Source organism: Cricetulus griseus, chromosome 2, assembly GCF_003668045.3.
Source record: "Cricetulus griseus strain 17A/GY chromosome 2, alternate assembly CriGri-PICRH-1.0, whole genome shotgun sequence".
Taxonomy (NCBI): domain Eukaryota; kingdom Metazoa; phylum Chordata; class Mammalia; order Rodentia; family Cricetidae; genus Cricetulus; species Cricetulus griseus.
This window is the reverse complement of record NC_048595.1, coordinates 382,683,152-382,699,522: the sequence shown is the minus strand read 5'-3', so window position 1 is coordinate 382,699,522 and position 16,371 is coordinate 382,683,152. Positions and strand designations below refer to the sequence as shown.

Below are 16,371 nucleotides of genomic sequence, written 5' to 3'. Positions count from 1 at the left end.
AAAAAAAAAAAAAAAAAAGTGTTTATGTACAGAGACCAGAAAATGGCATCCAGTGTCTCTGTCACTTGCCACCCATGAGGCAGGGTCTCTCCCTGAACCTGAGGTTTGTGGAGTTTTGTTTTGTTGTACTGTTTTTCAGCTAAACTGGAGGCCAGCAAGCCCTACCAGTCCTGTCTCCTTAAGGAGATGGGACCACAGGCTCGTGCAGACCACACAGCTTATGTGAGTGCTGAGTCCAAGCGCTGGTCCTCTGACTGCACAGCAAGAACTTCTAACCACTGAGCCATCTTGTTGCAGTCTCCAAATCTGGGAACTTTTTCATTATCTTTTCTTTCCGTTTTGTTTTCTGCATCTACCTCCTCCTAACACTGTAGTAACACATTAGACCCTTTGGTGCTGTTCTGATGTCCCACAGGTCCCCAATCTCTTGTTCTGCAGATCTGACACTCATGACAGTCATGGAGCTCACTCATTCTGTCCTGTGACCTACACTGCTACTGAGCTCATCTGGTGAGCTTCTTACATTTCCATTATGCTTTTCAATTTTACAATCTGGTCCCTCACTGTACCTACTGCTATGCATTTACCTTTATCTCCTAGGCACAGAGGTGTTCTAACCTCTCTGGTGTTGCACACATTAAATGACCTTAGGGTTCCACCCATCATCTTTCTCTTGGCTTTGAGAACTCCAGTGGCATCTAGAGTTCTTTTGAGCCTGGGTCTGGTTTAAAACTGCATCCTAACTTAGCAGCAACCTGGTGAGGCTCTGGTCACTATTTCCTAGCAGTGCTGTATCCAGCCCTCATCTCTCAGGGCCTTTATCTCGATTCCTGTCCAAAAAGGTGAGTTTCCCAGACTTTTAGCTCCCTATATTGTCTCACATATGTGCCCAGTGGTGCTACCTGTGGGGAAAACTGGGAGCAGAGAAGTACTGAGCACCCTTTCCCTTTGGCCCATGGGTCCCCTACCCCAGGGTCTCTACCTAGTGTTGCTGAACAAAGAGCCAGCCCAGGCCTATAGCCCATGGACACGTCCCCACTGAAGGTCATGTGTTTTTTTCCTCATACATGCTTGAGTACTTCTAGAGTGACATATGTGTCCACTTCAACCCAATGCCAAGCTGACAGGAAAACACTGGCTTCTACTTGGTGTGGACTCTGCCAACTAAAGGGTTATCTGACACATATCAGACTTCCAGATAAGGAGAGGACTAATTCAGAAAACTCTGCCTTCCTTTTGGAGAGAGCTCAGGCCCCAGGGAGCGGGGAACAGGGCTACCACTCTTCCCATGCCTGCTATGCCACATGGAGGCTCAATGGAAGGTGCACAGCCACAGTGGTCAGACTACTTGACAGTTTTATTTAATGCTGTTCCTGTGCCGCCTCCGTGCACTGCACTGTGGAAGAGCAGCTCCATCAGGGCCCTGGAGGCAGAGCCACTGGCCAGTGAATGCTTCTGGTGTACTGGAGCATCAGCGCAGAGACACTCCTTCCCCATGCTGCCCTGGCTCTGCAGCCAGCCCACTGATTCTGGCAGCATCAAGCATCATCACTGATCAACCTGCCCAAGATTGCTCTAATGCTTCCTCCCAGCGGCTTGGCCTTTGTCAGGGTGTCGGGTGCAGGCCTGGGCTGTCACTGGAGACCTCAGGAGCCACTCTGGTTCTGTTCTTGCCCTTCTGGAGTGTGTAGGCAGACGGCCCTAACCGTAGGATTTTCCCACTGCCAAGACATTCATCACTCTTGTAGAAGACAGCAAACTGGAAAGAAAGAGGGGTGGGGGAAGGCTCACTGTGGATGTGTCTCAGACTCCAGGGCAAAGCTGACCAGGCACCCAGCCTAACCAGGACAGTAATGTTGAGGCCCTCATTCTACTTCCCACTGCCCCACTCACCTGTCCCAGGGCAAGGCCCCGTACAGCCTTCACAGCTGTCACCCATACAGTGCCATCCTGGTTGAGTGTCAGCACACAGGGGACTGTGGGGAGAGTTATGGGATGGGTGAGTCTACTTTCACTGCTAATCACAGTTCTAGGGAGAAATAGCAGCTTGTGGAAGCAGGGACACCCAACATTCTTCCTGCTGGAGGACAGGACAGTGCCCAAAAGGCTCAAAGCTGCCCTGGCTATGAACATGACACCTCAGATTGGTATATACTATAACTCAATTCCTTATATGAGGACCCAACTTCCAGCAATTCTGACAAAATGACATTCCTGTACCTTAGGCCCCTTTCTGTGGCTGACAGAGGATAAGGAGTTTTTAGTTACACAATATCAATGATGGGAACTTCCTGATGTGCTCAAGGGTGTACTGTGAATGCACAGTCTCTCTTGTTTTGCCTAATCTGACCCAGGGAGCTTAGCAACAAGGGCCCCTTCCATCCAGTCACCTAGTGCCATCTGGTGGCGGAATCGGAAATGGCACTCCATCATCTTGTCTCTGACCAAGGTGGCAGGTGGTTCCTCAGCAATCCAGTGTACACGGTTGGTCCTGAGCAGGTCCCTGTACAGAGCTGGGTGGTCTACCTGGGGAGCCTGCAGAGCAGAGTGCAGACGCTGTGATTCTCTGAGAGGAGCAGCTCTCACCCCAAAGCCCTCAGCAGGCATCATAAGAACCCTAAAAGCATATCCACAGCTAATTATAAGCCAGCCCCGCTCAGCTGCATGTGTAGAATCCATTTCATGTCAGCTTAAGGGTTTGTTCACCCTGGTTTTCAGATGAGAAAGGAACAAGAGGGGCAGAAGAAGAGGGCAGGAGTGAGAGCCCCCCACTTCTCGTCACCCCTACCCGGTTATGCTCTCTGACGGTGGTTTTCTATTGCTAGAGATGTAGGTCAGCCACACAATTGGCCTCCTGGGATCCCACCAGCAACAGCTGGCTGAGGAAAGCAGGGCCTGAAAGATACAGGCCCCCAACCACCTGGGTGGCTGCAGAATTGTGAGGCTGGCCCTGCCTGGCCTGAGCAGTTCTCACTCACAGGATTGGTTCTGCTGTACCTGTTCCCATCACCACTAGTCTCTACACAGAAGAGCCCTGGTGCTGCCGAGAGTGGCCAAGGCGCCACTGGGGCAAAACTAGGAGCACTAAGTCCTGAGACTCTGGGTGCTAAGACACTGAGATAGCCTGGGCCCTTGAGCCAATGACCAATCCATCTGACTTTTCTCAGCAGGCCCATCTGAGAGCTTATGCTAAAGATGCCTTAACTGAAGCCTGAGTAGGCAATTCCCATGCTGCTCTTCTAGAAGACATCTGTGACGTCTGCAGCCTAGGGTCCTGTGGGTCCTTCAGCATCTCTGACCACAGCAGCTGGCAGCTTAGCCAGCCTCAAGCAGGGTTCAGTGAGGGTTGGGGGCTGCCATGTATGCACAGGCAGGCTGCCAGCAGCATCTACTCCTCCATGCCCATCCAGTTCATAACCCCAAATATATCTTGATACTGCCAATCTCCTCAAAGCTTGCCCTCTTGGAGAATTTCTATTCCATAGCCCAGGGTCTCATGTAACCAAGGGCATAACTTGGTTCTGGCTCACCTTGGTTCCAGTTAACTTGGTTCTCATAACTTGGTTCTCAGCCCACAAAGACCTCTAGGACCCTCCCATGGAGGGTGGGTGGGAGGGCTTACCAGGCATTATGATGACCTCCTCTCCATGAGAGGCCTTTGCTGGTTATCTGAGTCTCATCCTTCTTTGCAAAACAGGGCAGGTTTTTCTACGAATGGTAGCAATGAGTGGTACAAGGCCAGCACACAGCAGGAGCCTAGTGATACTTTATATGAAGACCTTCTGTTACCTTATACATGTCCCAGGAGTTATGGAGGGCAGGTCTGCAGCTCCAGGCACTGGGACACTCCTGTTTTACTGGCATACTAGACAGTGAAGGCCAATCTCACTCACCACAAGCACGTCACCCTTGATGCCATCCTTCTCCACCACGTACCAGGGCTCTCTCAAGCCACTGATTTTAGCTCTCTGTCCCAAAGTATACAGGAACCAACCTACGAAACAATGTTCCAGAGGGCACATCTCAGTCCTCATAAATGGGAGGTTATAAATTGCTATGAGGCACACTGACTTTAAACTGTGATTCTCTTGGCTTGAAGGACTCTTAGCCCTAATCACACACCTGGGCACATCCCAGCTGAGGTCAGGACTTTAGAGATATGACAAACTAGGATTGTACTGAGCCTGGTACAAATGCCAGCTCCTTCATCTGGTGGCTATGACCCTGTGGGGATACAGCTCTCAAAGTCGGCTTGTGCCTACTGAGCATGTTCCTTGCATTTGCACTGTACACCCACCTCATGCATGGGGCAGGGCCACCTAGTCACCAGCTTTACCTCCTCAGGAATGCATGTACCCGGTAGAGGCAATCTGGCAGGACTCATTGCACCCTGGGCAGTCCAAAGCCACTGTCTCCTAACTGCTGGCTGCTAGGGACAGCAGCACTGTCTCCAGAAAAGTCACTCTCTTCTCTAATACAACACCCAGTTCAGCTGGGTCTCTCCCTCCTCTCACAGAGCCCTGCTCCCTCCACAGGGGCCACACATGGCAAAAAAGTGTACCCTGGCAGAGCATTGGTGGCACACACCTTTAATCCCAGAACTCGGGAGGCAGGCGGATCTCTGTGAATTGGAGGCCAGCCTGGTCTCCAGAGTGAGTGCCAGGAAAGGTTCCAAAGCTACACAGAGAAACCCTGTCTCGAACTCCCCCTCCCCCGCAAAAAAAGTGTACCCTGACCTTCTAGCCAGTCTCACAGATTGGGTCCAGACATCAAGTCTCAGGAGGCATGTCCCTTCCAGCCCATACTGCTTGTCCCCACAATGAGCACTTGTGACTGTCCTCACATGCAGCACAGCGCTGGTCATGGTGGTCCTCCTCTGTGATTACGTAAATGGCACCCATATGGTCCTCAGTCACCTGGCTATGAGGTCAGCCACATTCTTTTCCCCAATGGCATTCCTGCAGTCTTCCCTGTACTCCCGTAGCAATCAACAACATACTTTTAGGAATGTAAAACACACACACACACACACACACACACACACACACACACACACACACACACACACACGTACACACCAAGTTCCTGTCAGAGTGACTGTTCATGCCACATGTACCCACCCCAGCATTCCCCTCAAGACCTCCCCAAGCCCTTCATGGGATGGATAGGAGCTAGTCCTGGCCTTTAGTTCCCAAAGCTGGCAGAACTCACCTTTATGTGTTCCCAGAACTTTATTATCCTCGATAGAAATAAACTTTCCAGGCCGAGGCTGCAAATACTGGAAGACAAGTTTCATCACTACTGGAAACCCAGGCCCAGTGCCTGACAGCCACTCATGTCAGAGGACACTCACCTGAAGAATGAAATGCTCGAAGTTTCTTTTACCAATGAAGCAGATGCCCATGCTCTGGAATGAGAGGAAGGCCAACATGATGTAAGCAGAAGCCAGGAGGCAAAGCAGGGAACAGAGAGCCAGGCTGGGCTAGGAGGACAGCACCAGTGCCAGACAGACAGCAGGCTATGTTGCAGGAGGCCCCAGAATTCAGCACCAACACAAAACAGAACTTGGAGGCCTAGAGAATATCTTGTCTTTCCGAGTTTGGTTCTAAAGTGGATGCTATCATGTAAACACACTACATCATTTGCAACTAAACTGTGTTGGAAAACCTGTATGAGCAATCCAGGAGAGCAAACTAGACTGCTCACTTCTGGAGAGCCAGACCCCAACGCATGGACAGGGAGCAGGGTCATGCCAACTCAAGGCAGCAGGGGAGTCAGGGAGGAGATGGCTGTAGCTGGTTGAGCCCAGCTGGGATTTCAGGCAAGGAGCTTATCTCCCTGGGACTGCACGGGGCAAACAGCTCTGCCATTACTCCCCAGTGTGTGTCCCTCTCTAATACAGGTCATGAGAGAAGGGGTCTGTCCCATTTATTGCAGTGCCTCTGCTAGTTCCTACCATGGAGAAACGCTGTCAAATGAAAAACAGAGAAGGCAGCAGAACAGGCAAGGGACATTCTCTTTGGCAATGTGGACTTGCTCATAAAAGGCACAGCCATGCGTGGCTCCAGGTGAAGCTGTACCAACCTCTAATCAAACCTGGACTTACTGGGGCTTCTCCCAGGATTCCAGCTCTCCCCCAACAGGGGATAGCCTGGTATCTCAGAGGCAGTATATGAGTGTCCTTCTACAGGGAGCTCTGAGAAGGTGGAGAGGAACTGTCTGCTTGCTACTGTCTCCTTGGATAGGCAGCACTGTGTACAGATGGCTGCAGACTCCTGTCTCATGGGAAGGGCCAGGATGGCTGCTCCCCACCCACACTCATCTGCCTGGCTAAGCCAGTTACCATGTCTGCTGAGAAAGCAGTTGGCCACAGCAGGCACAAGAAGGGAAAGGAGGAAGAGGTCAGCCTCAGCTGCTCCTCACCTGCAACCGCGCTGTGGCTTGGTCCAATGGGTCCTAGCAAAGGCCCCACAGAGCCCAGTCCTGACTGTGCCATGACAACATGGGTGGAAACATTCACAAATCAATGGCCAGCTGCTCACTCCTACCTCTTTCTTCTGAAGCACATGATGGAGTCTATTCTCTGCAGCTATTTTCTTTACAAAATCTTTTGTTAATTCCCCCAGGGGGAAGATGGTTCTTCTCAGGGCATCCTGGGAAACCTGGCTGAGAAAGAAGGTCTGGTCTTTATAGCTGTCAGCTGCTTGGAGAAGTTTTACGGCTGCCAAGAGTAAAGAACAAAAGTCATTGCAGGAACACAGATAATAACTCTTTGCTTTTAATGCCCTTCAGTGTGAGCAGTTACCCGCCAGTTGCCAGAAACAAACCCATCTCAAAAGACTATGGGAAAAAATACCAGCATGGCTAAAGTACATGGCCCCTGGTTGATCTATCTATAAGGAACAACACAGGGAAGGTAGATTTTGCATACAGAAACTTATCCCTGCTTGTAATTTTGATTTTAAGACTATATGAAAAAAAAAAAGTAAAGTGAGAAATAACAGTCCTAAAATAAATCTAGTCACATCTGGGAGACCGAACAAGACAGCTCATCCAGAATTATGCTGAAGTAGGGTCAGCAGTGAAGTTGCCTATCAACTGCAGGCATGTGCAGTGTGCAAAGAAACACACAGGGCTCTGGCCTGCAGCTCAGCAACAGCATGGAAACAGCTTTGCTACAGAGTCCAAACTGTGCCAGCCCCTGCTGTGGTTTCTCTAACTTTCTCAACTTAACTCTAAGGAAAGCTTATTGCATGTACACAGCTGTGAGTGATGATGGCCCTGGTGACTTTGGACTGAGAAGGTGGCTAGGTAAATTTCCCTAAGAAGACAGTTCCTACTCTGGTCTGTGGGCAGATTTGCTTCTCCCACCCTTTCTCACACATAGTGCTAGGAGAAATCCCAGAGTGAAATGTGGAGCACTCCACACACACCAGCTCAGTGGTGTGTGTGTGTGTACATGCATTTGAGAGCTTGTCCATGTCAGGACACGAGTGTGGAAGTCAGGTGACAACCTCAACTGCTGCTCCTCAGGCGTCACCACTTTCTTTTTTGAGATGGTCTTTAACTGGCCCAGAACTTACCAACTAGGCTAGCCTATCTAGCCTATCTCTGCCTCCCCCAGTGCTGGGATTACATGGACATGCCACCATGCCTGCTGTTTTTACATAGGCTCTGGGAATTGAACTGAGGTCATTGTCTTTACTGATGAAACCATTTCTCCAGCTCTACAATTTAAACACCACTGCACACTTCACACAACAGGCAGCAGTGAGCATCATATTGCCTATAGGTTTCTACCTCCTGGCTCTCACATCTCCTTATAAAGGAGCATTTCCCCCATCTTTACAGCCAGGACTAAGGTTGGCCCATGATGATGCAGGTGCCAAAAGGCTGTTCCACAGACTGAGCTGCCTCCCATTTCTGACCTGTTACTTTGTCAGAAACAATGCAACTGGCTGAAAATAAGACTAGAATTCAATCTCTGTCAAAACCAAATTCTCTCAAATAGTGTTTGTGTGCATTTTCTCTTGGTTCTGAGTTATTTTGTCTTGGATTCTTTTCGACTGATTGTTTTCTGAGTATCCAGAATGCTGGGATTACAGGTGTGTCCCCATATCTACCTTCTGAGTTATTATAAAACACAATGAAAACCCATGACTTTGAAACAGGAAGCTGGTAACACTAACAAAAATGCCAAAGAAGGAAAGAGCAGACGGAGCTAACATCTGATGAAGCCTGCTAGAGTTCAGAGCTTATCTGTTTCCGGGATCCTGCCCTCCTATTTGTCCTGCCAGGCACTGCAACATGTTCAGATGAAAACCAGCTGGTGGGGCTGGAGAGATGGCTCAGAGGTTAAGAGAACTGGCTGCTCTTCCAGAGGTTCTGAGATCAATTCCCAGCAACCACATGGTGGCTCACAACTATCAGTAATGAGATCTGGTGCCCTCTTCTGGTCTGCAAGCAGATATGCAGGCAGAACACTGTATACATAATACATGAATAAGTCTTAAAAAAAAAAAAAAAAGAAAGAAAGAAAGAAAAAAAGAAAACCAGCTGGTTAAAAGGTCAGTTCCACAACTACTGACATTCCCTGAGCCCAAGATCTCTTCTGCCTCCACCTGGATGATCCCCTAGGACTCAGACCAAAGCCACAGAACAGCTTTGGTTTGTCTAAAACACACACTGGAAACCGAGGCATTATTAAACTAGCATAGGGTACCACTCAACGCAGTGCTTAACTATCTCAGGAGGGTCACAACAAGTATGGAATAGACAAAGGTGAACATGTCCTTGACATGAGCAGATTTATCTACTCAGGATGGGAAGTCACTCTCCATTTGCTTGGGACCCTGTTAAAACCATTCCAATTATTACCGTCAAATATTTCTGGAAGTTCAACTTACCAACATGTAATAACCTAGATGATAAGTTTCTGATCACCTTCCCCAGCTCTCACCCCGACTCCTGACAGAGCATTACAATGCTCACCCACAGGCCCGGGGAAGGTGACCCTGCTGTTACCTGTGCCTTTGCAACTCTGAACCTAAACAAACCAGCTAATCCGGGAGCACACAGGATTGGGAGGGGGGCTGCATGCTCAGCCCCCACTCCTGTCATCCTTCAAAGTGCTCCCGTGCTCACAGAGATTAGAGCTCTGGCCACACACATGAACTTACGATTTCTGACTTCAAATCGATTTCTGAACAGCCCATCTGGTCTCTTAGTGTGCTTCTGCTCAAAGACTTCCTCATCCTCCAGGGAGGTCCTTGCATAGTGGCCAGTGGCAACGGCATCTGCTCCTGGAAGGTTTACAAAACACAAGGATCCAACGTGAGGCTTAATTTGCTGGCAGTTGTACTGTAGTTTTGGTCAACTCCACACAAACTGAAGTCACTTGGGAAGAGGAATCCTTAGTTAAGAAAATGTCTTCATCAGACTGTACTTTCTCCATCAGACATCAGGCTTTTCTCTCTTTCTTATTCAGTGAGCACTTTCCTTCTGCAAGACAAAACTGTCTACAAGGTTCTGGCTTCTGACTATGTCTGGAAAGCTATGACTTTAACGAGCAGATGAAGAGATCCCAATTCCTTACCAAGATTGTCCACGGCGTAATGATAAAAGCAACTGAACTTGATGTGCTTATTGCACATGATGTCAGGGTTGGGAGTCCTTCCTTTCTCATACTCATTCAGAAAGTCACTAGAATAAAGCAAAACACCCTCAGATCTAAGTGCTACATTCCTTAAAAAAAACAAATTAAAGTTAAGTTGCTTGTTTAATGTGGAATTTCTCTTTATTGTCCCAAAACTGTACTTCTCTCCACCGTGAGAGCTTCATTATCATTTTCCTACTATGTCAAGAAACTTCTCAGAACTCACAGGTGTGAATGAGAATGACCCCCATCGGCTCAGAAGTTTGCATACTTGGCCCCCACTTGGTGGTGCAGTTTGGGCAGGCTTAGGAGGTAGTCCTGATGGAAGAAATGTGTCACTGGGGGAGGGTTTTGAGGTTTTAAAAGCCACATGCCATTCCCAGGTCACCCTCTCTGCTGCTGTTCCGCTGCCATGTCTGCTGCCTGCTGCCATGGTAGACTTTCATCCCTCTGAAACTGTCAGCACAAATAAACTCTTCTATTAGTTGGCTTGGTCAGAGTGCTTTATCACAGCAACAGGAAAATTCCCAAAACATATGTATATGGACCAGGCACTGGTCTAGAACTTTGTATGACTTCAATTCATTCCTGCAACGTTCCTGGTAGGTATGAGAATTATCCTTGAGTTAAAGATAAGAAAACTGAGACTTAGAAAAATCAAATGAATTGTCAAAGGTCTTCTAAGTGGCAAAGTTGAGACAGGCCTATTTAGGCAAGGGCAACCCACAGTGAACATGGCCTGTTATCTGTGACATGTGCAAGGACTTCCAGGCATTGAGCATTGTGAAGGTTCACCAGAGACTAGCCTGGGTGTCTTTCTCTGCAGGAATTAGTGGCTAGCCAAACTTCACACATTCCTGAGGTAGATGAGGAACATGAACACCCTCACTGCTGCTCTTGTACCCCAAATAACAGACTCTACTTAAGCCTTCCTTGAAGTGGCTCAGGCCCCTGCTCTTCTGTTAGGCTGCCAGACCATACTCTATGCCATACCTTTCTCCCTCCTCTCAAACCAGGGAATTTCCTACAGGATGCTCACCACCATCAGTACCTCTGGTAAAGAATCTATCATTCAAGTAGATAGCCAATTCCTACAAAATAGGGTTATGATGTATATACTTTATATTATTTAGATGTAGCACACTGCTGAGCATATAGTAAACAGTAATAATTATTGTGTTTGTGCTAGGCTGTGTTGGCACACACCTTTAATTCCAGCATTCTGGAGGCAGAGGCAAGCAGATCTCTGTGAGTTCAAGGCCAGTCTAGGGACAGAGTGAGTTCCAGGACAGCAAAGACTACACAGAGAAACCCTGTCTTGAAAAACCAATAAACAAACAAATAAATAAATATTACTATGTTTGATTTGGTAAAAGTTTTGCTTACTGTTTGTTTTCAATAGGCCAAGGCAATGCTTCACAAAACTCCCTCCACCCCTCTTGCCTTACTTTGCTTTCTATTTGCTTTCTATGATAAAGACCATGGCCAAAAGCAATTTGGGAAGGAAAGGGTTTATCTGGCTTATATGCCCTCATCACAGTCTGTCTTTCAGGGAAGTCAAAGCAGGAAATGATGCAGAGGTCATGGAAGTGCTGCTTACTGGCGTGCACCCCATGGTTTGCTCAGCCTGCTTTCTTCTACAGCCCAGGACCACCTGTCCTTTAGTCGGCTGTATCCGCCCACATCTATCATTAATCACAGACTTGCCTATATTTTCTCAGTTGAAGTTCCCTCTTCACACATGACCCTGGGCTTTTGTCACAAAAAAAAAAAAACCAAAAAAACCATAACCAGAACACTCCCATAACCACTTATGCACAGTACACCAGGTATTGACACCCATCTCCCAGCACCTTCTGGGGAGACCTCAGCCTTCACTCTTCATGCCATGGTTCAGAAAAGGCATTAAAGAAACCTCTGGCAGGTGGGAAATAGCCCAAGAGTAGTGAGGGTGCTGTGGGTCAACTTCAGCAGTCTTGGCCACCTCTGTGGAGAAGCACTGGCTGTTTCCATCCTTCCTTGAAAAGGTTCACAGTACAATAAACCCCGAGTGTGAGGCGGCCTGCACTCACCTGAACACATCGTTCCAATACTCCTTCACATAGGATACCTGATGGAAAGGGATGTCTAAGAGCTGACAAACTTTATAAGCATCTTCACAGTCCTTGTCAGCAGCACAAACACCATGCTCATCCAGTGAGTCCCAGTTCTTCATAAACACCCCTGTCACCTGGTAGCCTAGAGAGACACATTCGGGTGAAAAGCGGACACACCATACCCCTCCAGCCCTGGTGCCCCTGTATATTCTGAATAGCAGTCCAAGCCTGTCCATGTGGCCTAGTGCCTGGCTTACACTGTAGTGTAATCCCTGTAGGCTCTTCTTCCCTTTAGCGCTCATTGCACTGGTAAGGCCAGTGCATTGAAATGCCATGCAAATTAGGTCATGCACATGCCAGTACGGGATGAGGCCCTCTTCTGCATCTGGAAGCACCTGACTCTGCTTTACCACAGACACTAACCATGCTGGGCTCAGCTCTTGAACTAGTCTTGCACTTAACTTACTAAAGCAGAGGACTCCTCAAGGGCAGAGATGGCGTAATCCAACCCTAGATCCCCAGAGCTAGTACAATGCCCAGCGAGTGCATAAGGAGAGCTAAAAACCTACAAGTTTGTAGAATGAGCAAACTCTACACAGAGCTTTAGAACCTCACTATCTGCATGCCATATCTGCTTGATCAACTATCTCACAAAGAGATATGACCCACATACAGGGAGATAGGCACTCCAGGGTGGGTCAGCCTTCTAGGGAGTGCATGATAGGGCATCACCTCCTAGAGCCCTCAATGCCAGAATGAGAGGATAATGCTTTCCCCTGATATGTCCATCGGTTTCTTATATGAAAGAAATCCAAGGAAAGATAGAAATAAGATATGTTGCAGTCTGAAGGGAAAGAGCCTATGTTTTGGCTAGGTTTCTATTGTTGTAATAAATTACATGACCAAAGGCAACTTGGAGAGAAAAGGGTTTATTTTGCCCTAAAAGTCACAGTCCATCATCAAGGGAAACCAAGGCTGGAATTCAGGTCAGGAACCTGGAGGCAGAAACTGAGGCCATGAAAGAACACTGCTTACTGGCTGGTTCCCCATGGCTTACTCAACCTGCTTTCTTATATAAACCAGGACCACCTGCCCAGGGGTAGCATTATTCATGAAGGAATGAACCCTCCTACATCAATCATTAGTCAAGAAAATGCCTCAATGACTAGCCTACAGGGCAACGCGATGGGGACATTTTCTGAGTTCCCTCTTCCCTGAGGACCCCAGCATGTGACAAGTTGACATACAAACTAGACAGCAGGGCTTATCTTCCTTAAATAGTAAAATGATAAATCTGGGAGAACAGTCAACCTACTGTATCCTCTCCCCCCCCCACCCCCCCAAGCATCTAGTCACAGTCCTCACTGGAAACCTTCAAAGGCCTGCCTACTCACCCTTATCCCAAATTCCCTAATACCATGTCAGCTTCAATACCTGGAGATTAACCCTCTACCTACCCTGGCCAGACCGTGTCAGCACTCTTTCCTCTGACTCCTGCCTGTGGTACTGACTCTGCCTCAGCAGCCAGTCCTTTGTAGACAACTCCTACAGAGCTTCTGCCTCTAGGCTTTGCTTCTTTCTCACACAGTGCACATGCTATGCCCATCCTCTCTGGCACTTAATACATCGCATGGCAGCTGTGATTATAATATAAAACAATCGCTCCTGCTTTCCGAACTATCTCATATTGCATGGCTAACCCTTTCAATGCAAACTATGTCATTTCCAGCCACGCCAAATTTGGGGTCATCCCACTTGACGGAGGGGTGCTTAATTAACTTATCCAAATTCAGGCTCTTTGCCCGCGCTTCGGGGAAGGTGATCTACGGCTGAGGCTCCATAAACACTACCACGTGAAGGCGGAATGCGGACGAAATGAGGTGGGACCACACAGCGGGAGGAATTTAGATGGGTAGTTGGTATCAGATCCAGCCCCTAAGGTCCTGTGGGGCTACGCTTAGAAATCAAGAAGATATGGTAGCCGTGGGAGGAAAGTTTGTCATCCAACGAAGGGGAAACACATGAGTGATTCAATCAGCAGAGGTTGGCCGTCCTCAAGCGGAGGCCCGCGGAGTGTGCAGAGGCCAGGCCTCAGGCCTGGATGAGCCCGGTTCCTGTCCCAGGTTCCAGTGAGGAACCCTGGCCTCACCTCTCCGCCGCAACAGCAGCGCAGCCACCGCGCTGTCCACGCCGCCAGATAGGGCACACACGACGTGCCGCAGCGCCGACATCTGCATACACCGCAACTCCTACCAGCAGCCCTGCGGCCGCGTCCACGCTACGCCGGAAGTCCCGCCTCCGGGGCGTCCTCACTCTTCCCCCGGCCGGAAACGTACTCCGCCCACCCGGCGTTCTGCTGGCCTTGTGGTTCCGCGCGGCGTGTTGGCTGACGTGCTTGGTTGATCGTGTCCTGGAGAGGTCCGTGACGAGCTGAGCGGGTCGGGCTTCCCAGCCGCTACCCGCTGCTCCTGTTCCACCTTTTCTTCAGTGTCCAGCTATGCTCCCCATTCAGCTGCGCCAGGAACAGCCTCCGCTCTGGCTTGTGTTCCCAAAGGCGTCCTGGGTGCACAAGGGCGAGGACACCGTGTTGTGTCTGCAGCTGGCGCCTCATGGTTACTGGCTAGAGGGACTGGACTACAGACTAGATGTTCCGAGGGCTGGCAGCGGGTCCTCCTGGTGCCAATGTCGAGCTGCTGCAGGCCCGGAGGATGCAAAGGCCAGTGGAGGACAGAGCACAATGGACTGTTAATCAGTAAGGCTTTCCTAGCTGCTCGGTTAGCGTGTTGGAGTAGGCGATGGGAACATGGTTTGGAGGCCCAGTGAACTGGGAAAAATGGGCCACAGCGGGTAGGGGGGCTTTGGAATCGAACCTGGTGCTGTGGCCATAGAGATACGACGACTTAAGAGTGCATTCGAGAGGCAGACAGGCGGATCTCTTAGTTCGAGGCCAGTCTAGTTTACAGCTCGAGTTCCAGGACAGCGAAGGCCACACAGAAAAACTCTGTCTCGAAAAACAAAACCCAAACCAAACAAACAAAAAATGTGTGTTTCATGGGCTATTCTTGGATAAGAACAGCAAGCACTCTGAGGGGTCAGCTTTGATGAGTGAATGCCTTTGGGACATCAGGCTGGAGCTGTGGCTCTTTCTGAATTCATTGTGGGGAGCCTGGCACCTGACAGGTGGTGGGTGAATGTTGGAAGAAGCAAGTATATGTACTAGGCCTAAAAACTAAAGAGGCGGGAGGGTATGAGCAAGGAAAACCCAAGGAGACTTGGGCAGGCCAAGAGGGCAAGGGAGTGTCCTAGCCAAGGATAACACACGTCAGCCTAGGGGACCAGGACCTCCCTTCTTGGGTGTGGGCATTTAATATAGCAAGTCTCACTTTCTCTGCCAGAGCCTGTGATAGGGCCAACTACAAAGTAGCAGAAACGAAGTATGTTGTCCTAGTTAGAATTTTCTGTCAACTTGACCCAAGCTAGGAGGGGACAATTGATAAAATACTTCCATTAGATTGGCCCTTAGGCAAGTCTGTGGGATTTTCTTACATTTTGGTTGTGAGCCTAGCCTTTAACTGCTGAGCCATCTCTTTATTTTTTATGTATATGAGTACTCTATCTGCATGTATGCCTTTATGCCAGAAGAGGGTATCAGATCCCACTATAGTTGACTATGAGCCACCATTTAGTTGCTGGGATTTGAGCTCAAGATCTCTGGAAGAGCAGCCAGTGCTCTTAGCTGCTAAACCATCTCTCCAGCGTCGGGTATTTCTTGATTAATGACTAATGTGTAGACTACTGTGAGCAGGGCCACTCTTGTGCAGGTGACCTTGGGTTGTAAAAGAAGGCACAAGCCAGTAAGGAGCCTTGGCTTCAGTTCCTGTTTTGAGTTCCTATTCTAACTTCCCTTCCCTTTGGACTATGTTTAGGATGTGCAAACCAAATTAAAAAAAACCTCACCTCGGGGCTGGAGAGATGGTTAAGAGCACTGGCTGCTCTTCCAAAGGTCCAGAGTTCAATTGCCAGCAACCACATAATGGCTCACAACCATCCAAAATATCTGGTGCCCTCTTCTGGTCTGCAGGGACATAGGCAGACAGAACACTGTATACATAGTAAAAAAATAAATCTTTAAAAACAAAACAAAACAAAAAACCTTACCTCCCAAAGCTGCTTTTTTGGTCAGTGTTTAAAAACAAAACAAAACAAAAAAACCAACTAGCAATCTTTTTGATTAAACATGTGGTATTTAGCTAACCTATAGCTCTAAAAGTGTGATACACCACAGACCAGTTGTGGCAAAGGCAACATGGTAAAGTACTATGTGGCAACAACACAAAAGCATGTGGATCTCAGAAACACTGCCCCACAAAAATAGTAAAAAAAATCAAAGTGAGGCTTCTGCCATCTGGGTGAAGGTTTAGTTATCAGCCTGTGTACTTCACGACAGCCCCTCAGCCCAAGTCTCTAACCAGTGTCACAGAGCTGACCCTTCGGACAGCCAGCAAGACTTAGGAGAAAGCTGCCTCTGAGTATCGTCAGAGGGGAAAGCAGAGGGATCGTAACACAGACTGCCAAACATCAACTGCCCTGGTAGAGAGAGCACAGCCCTGCTACATAAGG

The 16,371-nt window shown here is 48.7% G+C and overlaps 1 protein-coding gene across 4 annotated transcripts; it reads right to left on the bottom strand.

Annotated features, from left to right (window-relative positions):
• Positions 1 to 1,338: 1,338 nt before the first annotated feature.
• Positions 1,339 to 14,057, bottom strand: Trmu (tRNA 5-methylaminomethyl-2-thiouridylate methyltransferase). Of its 4 annotated transcripts, XM_035440808.1 has the most exons (13): positions 13,901 to 14,057; positions 11,728 to 11,893; positions 9,927 to 10,111; positions 9,596 to 9,702; positions 9,180 to 9,302; positions 6,549 to 6,721; positions 5,354 to 5,407; positions 5,212 to 5,278; positions 4,844 to 4,876; positions 3,894 to 3,994; positions 2,391 to 2,535; positions 1,894 to 1,976; positions 1,339 to 1,759 (listed from the first exon to the last, which is right to left on the bottom strand). In XM_035440808.1, exons 3-13 carry the CDS (start codon positions 10,025 to 10,027, stop codon positions 1,607 to 1,609), a joined length of 1,140 nt encoding a protein of 379 aa, XP_035296699.1. In that variant the 5' UTR covers positions 10,028 to 10,111; positions 11,728 to 11,893; positions 13,901 to 14,057; the 3' UTR covers positions 1,339 to 1,606. The 4 variants fall into 4 exon arrangements, with proteins under 4 accessions (XP_035296699.1, XP_027251996.1, XP_027251997.1 ...); XM_027396195.2 differs by lacking the exon at positions 9,927 to 10,111; XM_027396196.2 differs by lacking the exons at positions 4,844 to 4,876; positions 9,927 to 10,111.
• Positions 14,058 to 16,371: the final 2,314 nt, after the last annotated feature.